Raw genomic sequence first — 14,627 nt, 5'->3', positions numbered from 1 at the left:
TGTTTTTCACTTTTTTCTTTTGCGTGGATTCTTTAAGAACAAAATCACTCTCATTAGATTCCTCACAAACTATATTTCAAAGGCAAATGACCCAAAGATGGATGAAATTGTATGCTTGGGGTTTGCTTGCAAGCATCTGCTCTACTTTGAGCAATAGCTAGCTTTGTATCATTGGATGAACAAAAAAGAGATACGCACTTATCTCTCTCTATATACATATATATACACTTTGCCGTCGAGGTACCATATTTTCCTCTTTCGCTCGATTGCTTTGAAATCTCCAATATTACACCCACTAATTCTTGCCTTGGTGGTAGTCACGGCATCTATCATAGCTAGTATATATATATTTGGCACATGATATTCTCTTTCAAAAATGAGAAATATGTCACATGGGGTGACAACTAACTTTAATTTTTTTAGTAGCTTTTAAGGCCCATATATATAAATATATATATTATAGAAAGTGTCTTGTTACCTGTTCTCACTGCAGAAATTTCTGATAGCGAAGCTCTTTGTAGTTTGTATAGATAGCATTTTTTTTTTTTAGTCCCCTAAGCAATCAGTTTTATAGATAAACTAACAGTTACATTATACAAAATTCAATGGAGTGGGAGTTCCCAACACTCATCTCAAAGCAAACAAACACAACATTAGTAAAAATAAGAATAAAAAAGAGGGATGATCTGGAGCCAAAATTTAGCTCCCACCAATTTTTCACTAAGGAAAAGCTGCTTGAAGCGGTTTTTAAATAGTCTGATAAATAGACTATTAAACTACGACTAAAAGTCGTAGTGAGACGGTGCGTGCTGCAGCTTGTTTGTCTGGACTGACTGTAGGAGTCTTTCACGACCACTTTATCTTGATTATCGATTAGGAAAAGCAGGAACATAGGGACGTAACAACCGGATGACTCATCGATACACCATCATAGGATCAACACTAACTGTGGTGACGCGTGTGGATTACATGCTACTCTAGGAAAAAAGGCGGTGGTCGGATCTGAGAGATCCTAAGCCACTGATCTGAGTGGTGTCGTGCGTGGCGCCGACAGATGCTCACTGACGTGGCGGCATGTGAGGCTCACGCACAGGGCTCACACTCCGCTCTTTTAAGCAGTTTTCTTCAACTGTTCAATAGATCGGCAGGTGGAAAGTCTGCTAGTGTGACGCATGGTGGTCGTGGGAGGCCGATAGGCAGTAGATCAGTGCTTCTTGGTGCTATGGATGGAAAGCACTAAAATAAATGAAAAAAAAAATACTATAGATAACTCCGGCATTAGCCGGACAAGAGAAAGGAGAGAGGAGCCGAAACTTCAACCTCCTTTCGGCAGAGCTGGGTAGAGAAGGATGCCAACCGTGAGAAAAAGGCTCTAGAGACCCAGATGGTGTTTGTATGGCTTGTAAAGCAGCTGATTGCTACTTTATTTATTTATGTTTTTAACAAAAAGGGATTTTGCATCATAAAGGAAACCCTCAAGCCTTCTACTACCAGAGTAAAAGTCGATTCTTTTTTAGCATTTTTATTATTAATTTTGATTTGAGTTATTTTTAAATCTTTTATTTCAAATTAATTATTGATATTTTTTTTATTTTTTATAAAAGATTAAACATATCTCAACATATTATATATATTCAAACATATATTTTAATCTACTTTATACGTACGTTCAATTACGTCTCAACGAAATATATAAAATATTACTATTTATAAATTAATTTAAATTATCTAAAATTTCCTCAACAACCACGGTTACACAACACCTAATGTTTATATATAATTCTATTTTGTCTGCCCAGAGAAAAAAATTATTTCTTTGTTTCCCCCCAAAAAAGAATCCAATTCTCAACAGGGCTAAAGCAGTAACTTGGTGTAGTGATCACTGATTTCGTGAAGTGGCAGGCTCGTATTCGTGCCCATGATTGAGGGCATCCGCCAAACGAAGAGGAACCAGGTAATAGTGATGGCAACTTTGGTAAGGTAGCATTCCTATTTAGAAACCGAGGTCCACCCCAAGGAGAATCTTCCGAACTCGTCGGAGAATAAAACAACTGTTCACAAAATTCTGTTTCTGTTGGAGGGAGATATAGAAAATTCAAGGAGACAAAAGTGATCATTTTTTGTTCCTTTCTGAGGACAAAAGAGGGTGTTTAAACAGAGTCAAGAGTTGGGAGCGAACAGAAGACAAATTGCAGTTTCCATAAAAACACTCCCTTCAGTCAATCCTCGCTTTGCTTCCTTGTGTTTGTGAAATTCTTTTGCAGATATGGGCATGTCACCAAACCCAGTGTTTTAAACACTTTTCTATTGCTTTGTTGTTTATGGGTTTGTTGTGTTCCCACATTCTGTCAATTGGGTTCCTTTTTTATCTTTCTTTGTGGGAGGGGCGGGGATGGTTCTGGACTTTTTTGTCTCTCACAATCTATACTTGGGCATGGCTTTTTTCTTCCTCTGGAAGATGAATTTTTGTTCGTGGGAATGTTCTGTTCATTTTACCAGTTTATGGGCATCGCTTTATTTGCTACTTGATTTCCTTATCTTGTCTTCTTCTTTGGATGGGAATGGCAATTTTTTTTCTCCTCGAACTAATTTTTGTTTATATGGTTATTATTTTATGAAAGTATTGATTTTTACGGCTTGCATGATTTCTTATTACTGTTATGATTATGATTTTGATTGTTCTTTGATAAGCAGTATTTTTTAATTCCTAACGTTTATGAATTTGACAATGATTATAAATATTATGTCTGGGATTATTTTGTTTTTAGTAATGGGAAACCCTGGCGGAAGAAAAGGTCGAGCAGACCCTTCTGCAGCTAGGAAGTTTGAAGAAAACTGTGAACAATCTGTGGAGCTTGCACAGGATCGAGCACCACTTAATAATCATGCTGATGTGCCCATGGTTCACTCTCCTTCCCATGACCCCAGGTTACCTTTCATGTTTAATCCAGAGGTCGGATTTTCTGTCTAAATCTATTTCTTTTTGGGTGCATATCTAAATCTAGTAGAATTTATGGACAAGGGGTTCTTTGAATAGGGATTATATTCATTTGTTTGTTTATATCAAGAGAAGCTGTTTGCTAGTGGCAATGTAAAAATATAAACTCTTGCATCTGTAAATTAAGGTGAATTCTGAGATTCTGAAACCTTTTTGTTAGAGCTCTTTGCTAGTCTAGTGAAGTTGATTTTGTTTTCTCCGGGCCTATGTCTCCCTTGATACGCTTGAATGTTCAATGAAGTTAATGACAAAAGAGTCTGGTTTATAATACAGTCACAAAACAATCAGGAGAATTTTTTTTTCTTTCCTTTCCAGACTAATTTAATTAGGGAGTCAGCGCCCCAGATAAACTATGCCAAAAGGGGGATACCTAGGAAGTTTGTGTCATATCCATAAATGTCAAAATGCATGCTCACAGGACAATTCAAATTTTCAATGCTATTTTGGTGTGCATATACGCAGAGACACTTGAGGGATTTTGGGAATTCCTGATGGAAAAATATTTGCATCAGCCCCACACCAGCACACACTCAACCTATTGAGTGTAAAAAAAAAAAAAAAAGTGATGTGAAGTGTGTGCTGGTGTGGGGCTGATGCATAGCATTTCCCATTCCTGATATAGTTATACATGCTGAAGATTCATTCTTGTAGATATCTTCTATTCATGCTTATAGCATTATCCGTATAGACAGACTTACACTCGGGATACTAATAGAGTTCCAAGATATGGTCAAGCTAGTAAGCATGAATGCCCACATAATACCCTTCAATTTCATGTAACACTAGTTGCAGACCCACAAAATGCGTGAGAGTTTTAACTTAATTGTCATGCATCAATTGTCCAAAATTCTGTCTCAAAGAGTTTAAAATGCAAGAACATTTTTTTAATAGAAGTGTTAAGCGATGGGGAAGCATTAAAAATAAACTGTTGAGAATATAAAAAGCTTAAAATAGAAGAGTATGTGATGTGGAAGTCAAAGGGGTAAGTAATGCAGAATCAATAACTATAATAAAATGAACATTTTTTTTTATTTATTGAATTAGTAATCATATGATGGTGGGAAATCTTTCATCTTCAGAAAATTATTAAAATCTAAATGTTTAAATTTGTTGAGTAAATTGGACAACGTGGCTCCATAGGAGCAAAGCTTCTGATTTAGAACTTACATATTTTACTGATATGGCTTTGACACAATTAAACTTGCATGGACAAATTTATATGCAAAAGTTAAATGGACAGATATACACATAGAGGGGGTGAATTAGTGTTTTATACCTATACATGCCAATTTAAAGACTCAACAGGTCAATATTTTCAAGCAACCACAAATAAAAAATATCAAAATAAATAAAGTAGAAAATAAAAAACATTAGAGATTTGTTGACGAATGGAAAAATTTTGAAAAAATTCTTTAAAAGAAAAACCACTCGTGCTCAGTTATCGCTTATAAGTTCATTATAGAATTAATTGATTACCATATGTTTTAGACACCCTAAAACATTTATCATCTCTAAACATCACTTGTAATGCTCACAAATAACCCACCTGATCTCCACATTATAGAACTTCTAACACTTCAGTTTCTTCTATAGCTTCTTCCACAAACAAACTTATCCACAACCTAGATGTCCAGGAACTCTGATGAACTCATCAGCAATAATCCAAGAATAGAATTCTCCAGAGATCCTCAGAATGGTGGTCTATATAAGGAGATTAAATTATTTGGTTTCAAGGTGTTCATTGTCACGTAGGACTTTCTCTCACAAGAACAAAAATTAGTATCTTTGAAAATATCCTCTTCACACTCAAAAAACCATGTAACCATGTATAGGAAATTTTTTATAGAAACCTTTTTAAAGGAGAAAATATGGTACATTCAATTGATTTTGGGCCTGCCCTGCATCTAGTGAACTCAAAATCACAATTTTTGCTTGACTGGGGGTCCGACAAGAGGTCTAGCAAACTTGCTGGAATTTTAGCTTGACCAAACTGTCTCACAAGAAGTCTAGCGAAAAATTTGGCCGGCCAAATGTCCAGCAGGAGGTCTAGCGGATTTCAGCTTTGCCAAATTTGCACTTTTCTGAACTGGTTTCAAACTAGCCCTAATTTTATGTTTTCTCGTTGAATATGTCAACACAGCATTTTAAGTTAAGAAATATGGATTGATCAGCCTCATCTTATATTCTACTTTCCAGGTGCTTGTGACTCCCTGGTTAGGACCTGGACAGGTTATGCCATCCCAAGTTCACTCTTTACCGCAAAGCATAACAGATAATAACGATGATTTCAATGGGAGGTGGATTTCCGTTGAGATCGCATGGAAATATGCTGGCAATTTAGTAGCTGTTGTGGGCTCATGGGACAACTGGCAGACTATGTATCATAACTTTCTTTTGCCGAGCTCCAACTTTATTAATTTTTATTTTTTAACTCAACAGTTTGATAGGCTGAAGTTTCTTCTGTTTCAATCAGGGAGCCCTTGCTGCATGGAGGCAAAAACTTAACTGTCACAAAAGTTCTTCCAGTAGGAACCCATTACTGCTGCTTCATTGTTGATGGAGTGTTGGCATGTGCTCCAGACTTGCAATGGGTTGGTGATGTTTATGGAAATCGCTATAACATTATAAGCTTACAGGTAACTTTATGGTTTCTGTTTTAGTTTTTACCCCTTTAAAAATGAGAAACGATATTTGCAGTCATAGAGTGCACAAATGCTACGCACGTTTTAAAAAAAAAAAATGAGTAAATGGGACCCACATGAAAAAATTAATTTTTTAAAAGTAGACCTCACTCTTTTTCTAAAGGAGTGTGCGGCGTTTGCACAACCCATGACTTGATCTAGCATTACTCTTTAAAACTTGTAGCAATTTTTCTCATCTTTTGTTATATTACTTGTGATAGCGTACTTCATTTTCAACACTAGTTTATCACCTTGTTTGCTATTTAATTTAATCCTTTAATTCTCTTCAAATGTCTTCACGGCCCCTGGGTGGGGGGGTGGGGAACTAAGTATCTGCAACTCGTATTGCATTTTAGTGGTGAATAACATTGTTAAGGATTCAGTATGTTGTCCATTGTTGGTAGCATCTATTCTGGTCCGATGGTCCTGCTGGCAAAAAAGGCTTCATGCCATCAAATTATCAATAATGCTACATTGTCTCAAAGAATTGATGCTTACTACACGATTCCCTTATGACAAGTTATTGTCAGGAACTTGGATTATTTCTTATCTTCATTTTGACTTCCCTTGAAGCTCCTTTGGTTGTTGAAGAGGTAAAGAGCAAATGAAATAGACGCTATTGCTCCAAAGTGAGCAAAAGGGGCAAAAAGGCCTGCATCTGGATAATTTCCATTCTAATCCTGCCATCCTTTTAGCCCGGTTGATCATAATTAAAAATATGTCATTGATGTCATTTAAATTGTATTTGGATATAGTTCAACATCATTTTGACTTGCATGTTTCTCCTATTGGTGAGTATGCATAGGAAATTCTAAGTTTCTCCAAGTTGTTCAAGTTTTGAGTGCCTTTCTGGAGTTGGATTCTGAGCTTGTTACAATAGCATTCAAAGTCACATATTATCTAATTCGGTTTCACTCTGTTGTATAAATATTGTACAGGAGGACGTCCTAAAATCGACTGCAAATGGTCCTGCAAATCTTTCAGAGTTTGAACATCCTCCTTCCCCTCCATCAAGCTATGACAATAGATTTTTCACTAGTGAAGATTTTTTGCATAAAACAAAAGGCAAGGTTTGTGAGGTTCTACCCCCAGAACTACCACCACAACTAGAAGATGCAGTTTTGGATAGGTCATTATTGGATAAGCCATCTTCGTTGACCAATCACTGTCTACCAAGGCCTGAATTTGCACAGTTGAATCATCTATACACTCGCAAGAATGATCAGTATGTAGAATTCAGCTCAACACAGAGGATGGGCAATAAATATGTCACAGCCATACTGTACAAGCCCTTGCCTAAAACAAAATGAGTGCAACCTATTGTTTACATTAGGACTTATGGAGGTAAATTTATTTAACATCAATGACTTTGTATAGGAGATTGCTATTCTTTAGGGCTGAACAAAAACCAATGCAATCGGCCGCCACTGATGGGAACCGATTGGCCGTGTCAGGAATCGACCGAAATCAGTGGAGAATCGGCCGGCGTGTGGTGGAAAATTTAAGGAATCGACATTCAGCGGTTCGGTCTCGGTTTGAAGTTGGATCGGACCGCTGAACAAACCAATAAAATAAAACTATATATTTTTTTAATATACACTAATCAAAATGACAGCATCATTTTGCACCTATAAGTATACAAAACATAATAGAAACGACATCATTTGGTACTAAACCAAACGGGATTATTTTATTTAACACATATGGAAAAAAAAAATATGTATGAAACGACGCTGTTCCACTTAAATTGAACGGCGTCATCTCGAGATGGAGTTGTTTTCTTCCCTAGTCACTTCTCTTCTGCATTTTACACCTCTTCAACTCTCTGTCTCCTCTACAACTCTCTCTCTCTCTCTCTCTCTCTCTCTATTCTCTCAAAAGAATCTCGCCGTTAGGGGAACCGAACTCCGACCAAGAATTGCCAAAGAACCGCTTCGATCGGTTTCCTCCTTCCCATCGACTGGTTACGGTTGATTGCTCCACCCAATTTTTTCTCATCAGTCAGTGTCAATTTTGCCCAAAAATTGTGCCGAAGGAGTTGGTATTCACCCCTACTATTCTTATCAATTTAGTTTCGTAGATTTGGTAGGTTGGTGCAGCAGTTAGTCTAGGTTGGAAGTAAGAACTTGATTTTACGAGTGACCTGAAAAATAAATCGTATATTACACGTGCTGATGCTGCTGTATTTGATGACAAGTCGTCAAAAGTATGGTTTAGTTTAATGAGATGCTTATGATTTAATTAATCTCAACAAAAGAAAAGGGTTATGTAATATATATAATTATAACTTCCGTACAATAAATAATGACAGGGAGCTCTCTCATAGATCCCTGCCATTTCAGCTGCTCTTCGTGCCCTCTAATGCAAAAAAATAACTCGATTGAATATGAATGGTTGAATTAATCAATGGGCTTGCGCTCATAAAGAAACTGATCGAAACAACCAAATGCATCAAACAGAAGCCAAGCAAAGAAATCTCTTTGTCCTTGATGGCATTCCTTGACGGTACAAGCTATAACTTGACATGGTATGTACATTACCAGACAACAATAGATAATAGTTAAAACTCGTATGTTTCAGCAAAGAAACTCATGAACATTCAAGCGATTGTCGAAGAATATACGCTCTAAGAATGGTTGATTACTCATGAGTGGATAAGGATTGGGCATTCATGTCATGTTGCTGCTGTTACATTACAGAACTGCTAATCAAATCATCGAACAGGTACCTTAACCCAACCATTTGCAAAAGCAATGGCTAAGATTACAAAAGGTGTGGACATTCCAAATATGATAATGTAAGGAAGGGGGGTTTTCATGGGATTCTCCCCTTCCCTTTCTCCTGCTGTTTGCCAATACCTGCATTTAGGAAACCCCTTTAATTGGTTATTGCCAAGCTGAACCATTAGTTCAAGGTTGCCTTTGACTATTTTGTTGAAGATTTCAATGGTGTGAAGGGTATTGAAGAAAAGATTACAGTGAGTGGAAGACTTACTGTTCTGGTTCTTGATCTCTAGTGATGAATTTCTTTTTTCCTCCCTTCTTGATTTCTTCTTCCCCACCACCTAACAGAATCAAGATTTTAACCACTCAAGTTATCAATTCTTATCCTAAATTTTCTCGAAACTTTGAACAAAAGCCAAACAAAGACAATTCAGAAATACTTTTAGTTGCGGTGAACAAAAAACATAAGAGTAATCTCTTACCCAAATTTGCATGGATTTTGAAACGATGAACCCTTGTCTTAGGTAAAATGTTGGTGCAAGAGAAAGGAGATGGTAAAGATGGCTTAAATGGGAGCGGAAATCTGGTGCTGAGGGAAGAAGAAAGTGCCATATTTTTTTCCCAGAAACTGTCTGCTCTGTTTGCTCATGCCTTGGCCATCACATATATCAGTTTTGAATAGGGTCCTATGGATATTGTGGGATTGATATTTTTTAACTGTGGATATAAACATTGTGTGACCAACATATGACCAGCATACCCAAAGTACCGAATCATCTATTTTCTAGATATGCGGTGTAGAATCATGATCTTGAAGTCGTTGTCCATTTATGATTTTTTTTTTTTTTCTACATGGATGGTGTGGTGTAATAAAAGCCTTCAAATAGAATTATTCTAAATCTTTTTCATTCTATTATTTAAAAAGCTTATGGGGGCATTTTACTGTTATAAATTAACCTCTTTTTATGAGAGTGGGCAATTAATTCTTCAAAACCATACTAAAAAATGATAATGTCAATCCCATTTTAAATGTATAATATATGTCCAATTTTATATTTTCTTGTGGATCCTATTTTTTATAAAAAGAATTTGCACCAAGTTTACACACCCTAATTTTGCACAACTTATTTTTCTACATTTAATGTTATAAGCACCCTAACAAATTAACAATGTGTGGCATCTTACATTAATTTTCTTTTAATAACAATTACATATGGCATCCATCCTTAAAAGAATTAAATTTAACTTAATATTTATCATTTTTTAATTATCATTTCTTATTTTCCCTAGGCATTTTTTAGTGACTGTCAATTATTATTTTCTTTCAGTACCTTATACCGCCTATTTTGTAGAAATTGGTGACAAAGTGATCATAACATTTCATATTCATTGGAGAGCCACGTCGAGCACTAACTTTCAATCCATTGAAACCACAACAATTGTAAGAGTGCATGGCGGAATACCTCAAGCACACCTTTTCGAATTGCTCCATGATATCCAGCCTAGCCAAAAAATCCAGCAAGCCTCAAGTGTCTCTTCTTAATGGTAAAATATACTACGTAGAATAAACTATAGTAACACTCAAAAAATCACACGGCCTAAAGGCTTACTCAAGAGAGAATAAAAACAGAGAGAGAGATTATGTGATTGTCAAGAATGGTGTGGGAACCAGCTGAGTAAGGGCTATATATAGCTCTCTGTATGCACCACTCACGACTGGCCTTAAAGGCCAACCTTTAATCCTCATGAAAGTGCTTTCAATTTGAAGCATAATGTATCCGTTACATGCCATTATAGCATAGGAGAGGAGAGGTCTGCCCACATAGGCGCCCCTCTATCTCACATCTCTCACTCGCACACAATGGGAATGACCCCAAGTCTGCATCTCTCAATCGTTCTCAACCTTATTGATACAAGCATATAGGTTGTGTGAACACTAAGCACACCTGCAAAAGGAATGTGGGAGTACTACACCAAATTTCTCATAGAGACGAAAAGCATAGCAACATTCCGAAAGTTTCTTGTCATGCCCTAGACTCATTTGATCCCATCAAATCAAGCATTTTTTAACCCTCTTGAGTCTCAAAAGATACAAAACAACTTGACTACCTCCAAATCATTTCAATGTGTTCACAACCTTAGTCGCTACCAATGTGTAGCACTATATTTTGATGTTAGCAAACATCATCGAAGATACGATGTCAAATAGTCTTCCCTTCGCCCTCATGTCATTCAACTTTGGTTGAATCACTTTCTCAACAATGTCTCTTTAGACCATATCAATCATGGCCAAAGACAGCATGCCAAAGTAGCAGACATCACAACCTCCATCTTATGATATAGGTAAATGTAAATAAAGTGTACTCACTAAAATATGAGACTCACACAGTGAGAGCAAAAGTGAATCATTTACTCACTTTCTTAGTTGGTCGAATAAACACATGTAGTATGAAATACATGTTACGGTATATTTCTCTTTCTCAAAGACCGTATGTATATCAACACAGTATAAATCTTAGTCTAGTCGCTCCTTAAGTGTCTAACCCGAGCCCCTCCATTTACTCACCTCCAAGACGCCAAAAAGGATCTTTCATCTAGCTAACCACAGGCTACATGGATTGTAGGATATCCATGCATGGTCCTCTCAATACAATGGACCTCATCTTAGCTCCCACTGAGGCAACATAATTTTGTGTCAACTAACTTATCCCCTTGAGCAAGTACTTAGGGATACAATATATCATCTCTATTCACTACTCAAACATTAGAGGTGATTGCTCGTGTGAGTGAGCAAATCTAAGTCTGTTGACATACATTGTGTGTGTATCCGAAAAATAATATGATAAAGACAAGAACCGAATAAAATCATATTGCATTAATATCCCAAAGAAAAGTTTACATCTTAATGTCAACTGAAACATAAATTACGTTCAAAATCTACACAGTCCTAAATTCCTAACATGAGCCACAAAAGCATCTCTTGCTATAGACTTTTTCAGAGAATCAACAACCATGCGACTCGTAAAAAGGTATTTCATGATCACTTCCATTTGCTCCACCATGTCTCTGATGTAATGATATTTGATCTCTATATGTTTGGTTCTTCCATAATACTTTGAGTCCTTAACATATGCGAGATCTGTCATGTTGTAGCAAAATATCGTCATTAGATCTAAAGTATCCGCGTCGATGTCTAGATACTTGAGGAACCTCTGTAACCAAACCTCTTCTTAAACTGCTGTTGAACAAGCTATGTACTCTGGCTCCATGGTGGATAAAGTTATACAAGGTTGTTTCTTGCTACTCTATGTAATGGCGCCATTGTTGAGCAGAAAAACATACCAGGTGGTTGATTTGCGCTCATCTAGGTTATTACCTCAATCAACATCATTATAACCTCTCAACTGCAAATTAAAACCATTATATCACAACACATAGTCTATAATTCCTTTGAGATATCTCAGAATCCTCTTAACTGCTTTCCAGTGAGTTAGTCTGGGATTAGATTGGAATCTACTCATCAAGCTAACTGCATAGCATATGTCTGGCCAAGTACACATCATTGCGTACATCATGCTGCCCACAACATTAGCATAAGGGACACGCGTCATCTTTTCCATTTCACTTCGAGTCTTAGGACACATATGTTAGACAAGTTATTACCTCTTGCAATAGGGGTATCAATGTGTTTACATTCACACATTTGGAAGTGCTCAAAAACTTTCTTTATGTAAGTCTGTTGGAACAAACACAAAAGTCTCTTTGATTGATCTCTATAGATTTTAACTCCTAGAATGTATTCTGTCTCACCCATATCCTTAATCTCAAAATTGAAGGATAACCACTCTTTTTTGGCTACTATCAACCATTTGTCATTTTCAATCAGTAGTATGTCATCAACATACAATGACAACATAATGAATCTCTTCTTGGACCATTTGACATAGATACAATGGTCCTCCGCGATCATCGTAAACCCATTCGAGAGAATGGTTTGATAGAATATGATATGAGATATCATTGTCTAAATGATTTCTTCAGGCCATATACAGATCATTTGAGCTTGCACATTTTGGCTCTGACCTTTGACCGCAAAGCCTATAGGTTGATCCATATAGAATTTCTCATATAGTTCTCTATTGAGAAATGTTGTCTTAACGTCCATCTGATAGAGTTCCAAATCCATGTACACTATTATGGCTAGAATCAGACGAATTAAGGCAAAACTCACCACTGGTGAGAAGGTTTCCTCATTGTCATATACCTTCTTGTTGAATATATCATTTTGCCACTAAGCGAGCTTTATACATTTCTATCGATCCATCCAATTTGTGCTTGACTTTTAGAACCTATTTGTTCCCAATGGCCTTGTACCTTGACGGTAGATCTACCATATCCTAGACCTGGTTGGTCCTCATAGACTTTATTTTATCATTTAGTACTTTCATCCACTCATATTTAGTGGAAGACGAGAAAGACTCATGAATTGACCTAGGCTCATCATATCTTGCGGAGCTATCATGAAAACTTATTCTATCTCAAAACGAAGACGGTGAACATGTTTACGTGTACTTTACGTGGCTGAAGTTGTTGTGATTGATTAACAAAGGTGTGCTCCTACTCGGAGGTAAGTCACTCTCACAATTTGTAGGAGCTTGAGGTCATCATTCTCAACTAGACCACTTGGAGCGCCTTCCTCTTGACTCACAATTTCATGGAGTTCCAAACTTCTATCAATCTCACCCTTACTTGGAAACCCATCCTTTATGAAATCCACATCTCGCAATTTAATCAAAGTCACACTTCCATCAAATTGTTTACCTATTAGCACATAACCTTTAGAGTCTTCTGGGTACCTTATAAAGATATACTTCTTTCCACTAGAGGCTAAGAGCATTCGCAATGGATTCTTTATCTCATTCTTTAAAATACATCACAAAAATCATTTTTTTATACTTTTTATATTAGCTTTTACAATACACCTTACATCAGTTTATCTATTTGTCTTTATATTATTTAAAGATTATTTTTTTAATTTCAAATATTTACTCTAACTATCAATGATATTCTCATATCTTTTGAAATTTGCAATATCTCTTCCTATACCATGTCATATAATTATGTCATATTTTAGATTAATCCAAATTTATAAATCAAACTAAAATTGACATTGATTCAAAATATAAAAAAAAAATAGAGAAAAAATTATGTCCTATTTTAAATTACTTAGAAAAACAGAGAAAATTTTGAGAAACCCAATTCCATTTTTCAATAACTTTGGTGGATTCTCCAGCAAAAAAGTGTAAATAGATAATCAAATATGACCATGGCCAATACCACACAGGGGCTGAAATGAAATTAGGATAAAGGGGAAAAAAGATTTAGGGGAGAGAGAAATAATTAAAAATATTTTACATGTATGAATAGTAATCTCTAGATGTAGCGGGATTACTATAGCTACTTGGAAAATAAAGATGATTTGCAACATCCATTAGATCTCTATTTTGATCAACATTCTTCATATTTTAAAGAAAACTGTATTTTACATCATACATTGGGAATGCTTTAACTTCCCATATTTATAAGATTAACAAAACTTGCTGAATCTCATGGCCGCAAGTTACTCAAATTGGGTTTCTCTCGGTTTCATAACTCATGTGGGGTGAAAGGTACTGATTTGGAGGACACTCGATTAGGAATGCTGGCAGCAATCAAAAGTCTCCCCCAATATGAAATTAGTAGATTTGTTTATGTCATCATTGACCTAATCATCTCAAGCAGTGCCCGATTTCTCCTTTTCGCCACGCGATTTTGTTGTGACTTACTTGACATCGTCAATTGTCTCTTGATTCATTTTTCATCACAAAACCTTTTAAATTTCTCAAACCAATATTCACGTCCGTGATCAGTCCTCAGAGCTTTTAAACTTTTGTCTAACTGATTCTCAATCATGCTTAGGTATCGCCTAAAGCACTAAAATGCTTCAAACTTGTGGGAGATTAAGTAAACATGACCATAACGTGAAAACATCGTCTATAAATGTGATGAAGTAAACACACAAGTGTCTTGCCCTTACACTCAATGGGCTATAGATGTCTAAGTGGACTAATTATAATAAAAAAGATGCCCTTGTGGCTTTGCCTAATGGTTTTCTCTTAGCTTTTTTCCATCAAACAATATTCATATGTGGACAGCGTGACCTTAGTGATATTGCCTATAAGGCTT

The 14,627-nt window shown here is 36.2% G+C and overlaps 2 protein-coding genes across 5 annotated transcripts; one reads left to right on the top strand and one right to left on the bottom strand.

Moving 5' to 3' along the window:
* Nucleotides 1-1,837: 1,837 nt before the first annotated feature.
* LOC108982088 (SNF1-related protein kinase regulatory subunit beta-2-like) lies at nt 1,838-7,282 on the top strand. 4 transcript variants are annotated; one of them, XM_035687745.1, is made up of 6 exons: nt 1,977-2,216; nt 2,262-2,270; nt 2,769-2,953; nt 5,195-5,376; nt 5,472-5,634; nt 6,618-7,282. In XM_035687745.1, exons 2-6 carry the CDS (start codon nt 2,267-2,269, stop codon nt 6,987-6,989), a joined length of 906 nt encoding a protein of 301 aa, XP_035543638.1. In that variant the 5' UTR covers nt 1,977-2,216; nt 2,262-2,266; the 3' UTR covers nt 6,990-7,282. The 4 variants fall into 4 exon arrangements, with proteins under 4 accessions (XP_018808916.1, XP_035543638.1, XP_018808915.1 ...); XM_018953371.2 differs by lacking the exons at nt 1,977-2,216; nt 2,262-2,270 and adding an exon at nt 1,838-1,954; XM_018953370.2 differs by having other exon boundaries at nt 1,977-2,270.
* Nucleotides 7,283-8,100: 818 nt separating this feature from the next.
* LOC108982076 lies at nt 8,101-9,094 on the bottom strand. The gene is made up of 3 exons (XM_018953350.2): nt 8,885-9,094; nt 8,674-8,743; nt 8,101-8,537 (listed from the first exon to the last, which is right to left on the bottom strand). Exons 1-3 carry the CDS (start codon nt 9,012-9,014, stop codon nt 8,393-8,395), a joined length of 345 nt encoding a protein of 114 aa, XP_018808895.1. The 5' UTR covers nt 9,015-9,094; the 3' UTR covers nt 8,101-8,392.
* Between the last annotated feature and the right edge of the window lie 5,533 nt (nt 9,095-14,627).

This window comes from Juglans regia, chromosome 1, assembly GCF_001411555.2.
Source record: "Juglans regia cultivar Chandler chromosome 1, Walnut 2.0, whole genome shotgun sequence".
NCBI classification, from domain to species: domain Eukaryota; kingdom Viridiplantae; phylum Streptophyta; class Magnoliopsida; order Fagales; family Juglandaceae; genus Juglans; species Juglans regia.
This window is presented reverse-complemented; position numbering and strand designations above follow the sequence as displayed.

Coding starts and splice junctions, on each gene's coding strand:
- LOC108982076 (XM_018953350.2), bottom strand. CDS start 9,014: ATGGCACTTTCTTCTTCCCTCAGCACCAGATTTCCGCTCCCATTTAAG. Junction 8,744..8,884: donor CAAAATCCATGCAAATTTGG/GTAAGAGATTAC, acceptor TGATTCTGTTAG/GTGGTGGGGAAGAAGAAATC. Junction 8,538..8,673: donor AGAGATCAAGAACCAGAACA/GTAAGTCTTCCA, acceptor TCCTAAATGCAG/GTATTGGCAAACAGCAGGAG.
- LOC108982088 (XM_018953369.2), top strand. CDS start 2,717: ATGAATTTGACAATGATTATAAATATTATGTCTGGGATTATTTTGTTT. Junction 2,954..5,194: donor CTTTCATGTTTAATCCAGAG/GTCGGATTTTCT, acceptor TCTACTTTCCAG/GTGCTTGTGACTCCCTGGTT. Junction 5,377..5,471: donor TGGGACAACTGGCAGACTAT/GTATCATAACTT, acceptor TGTTTCAATCAG/GGAGCCCTTGCTGCATGGAG.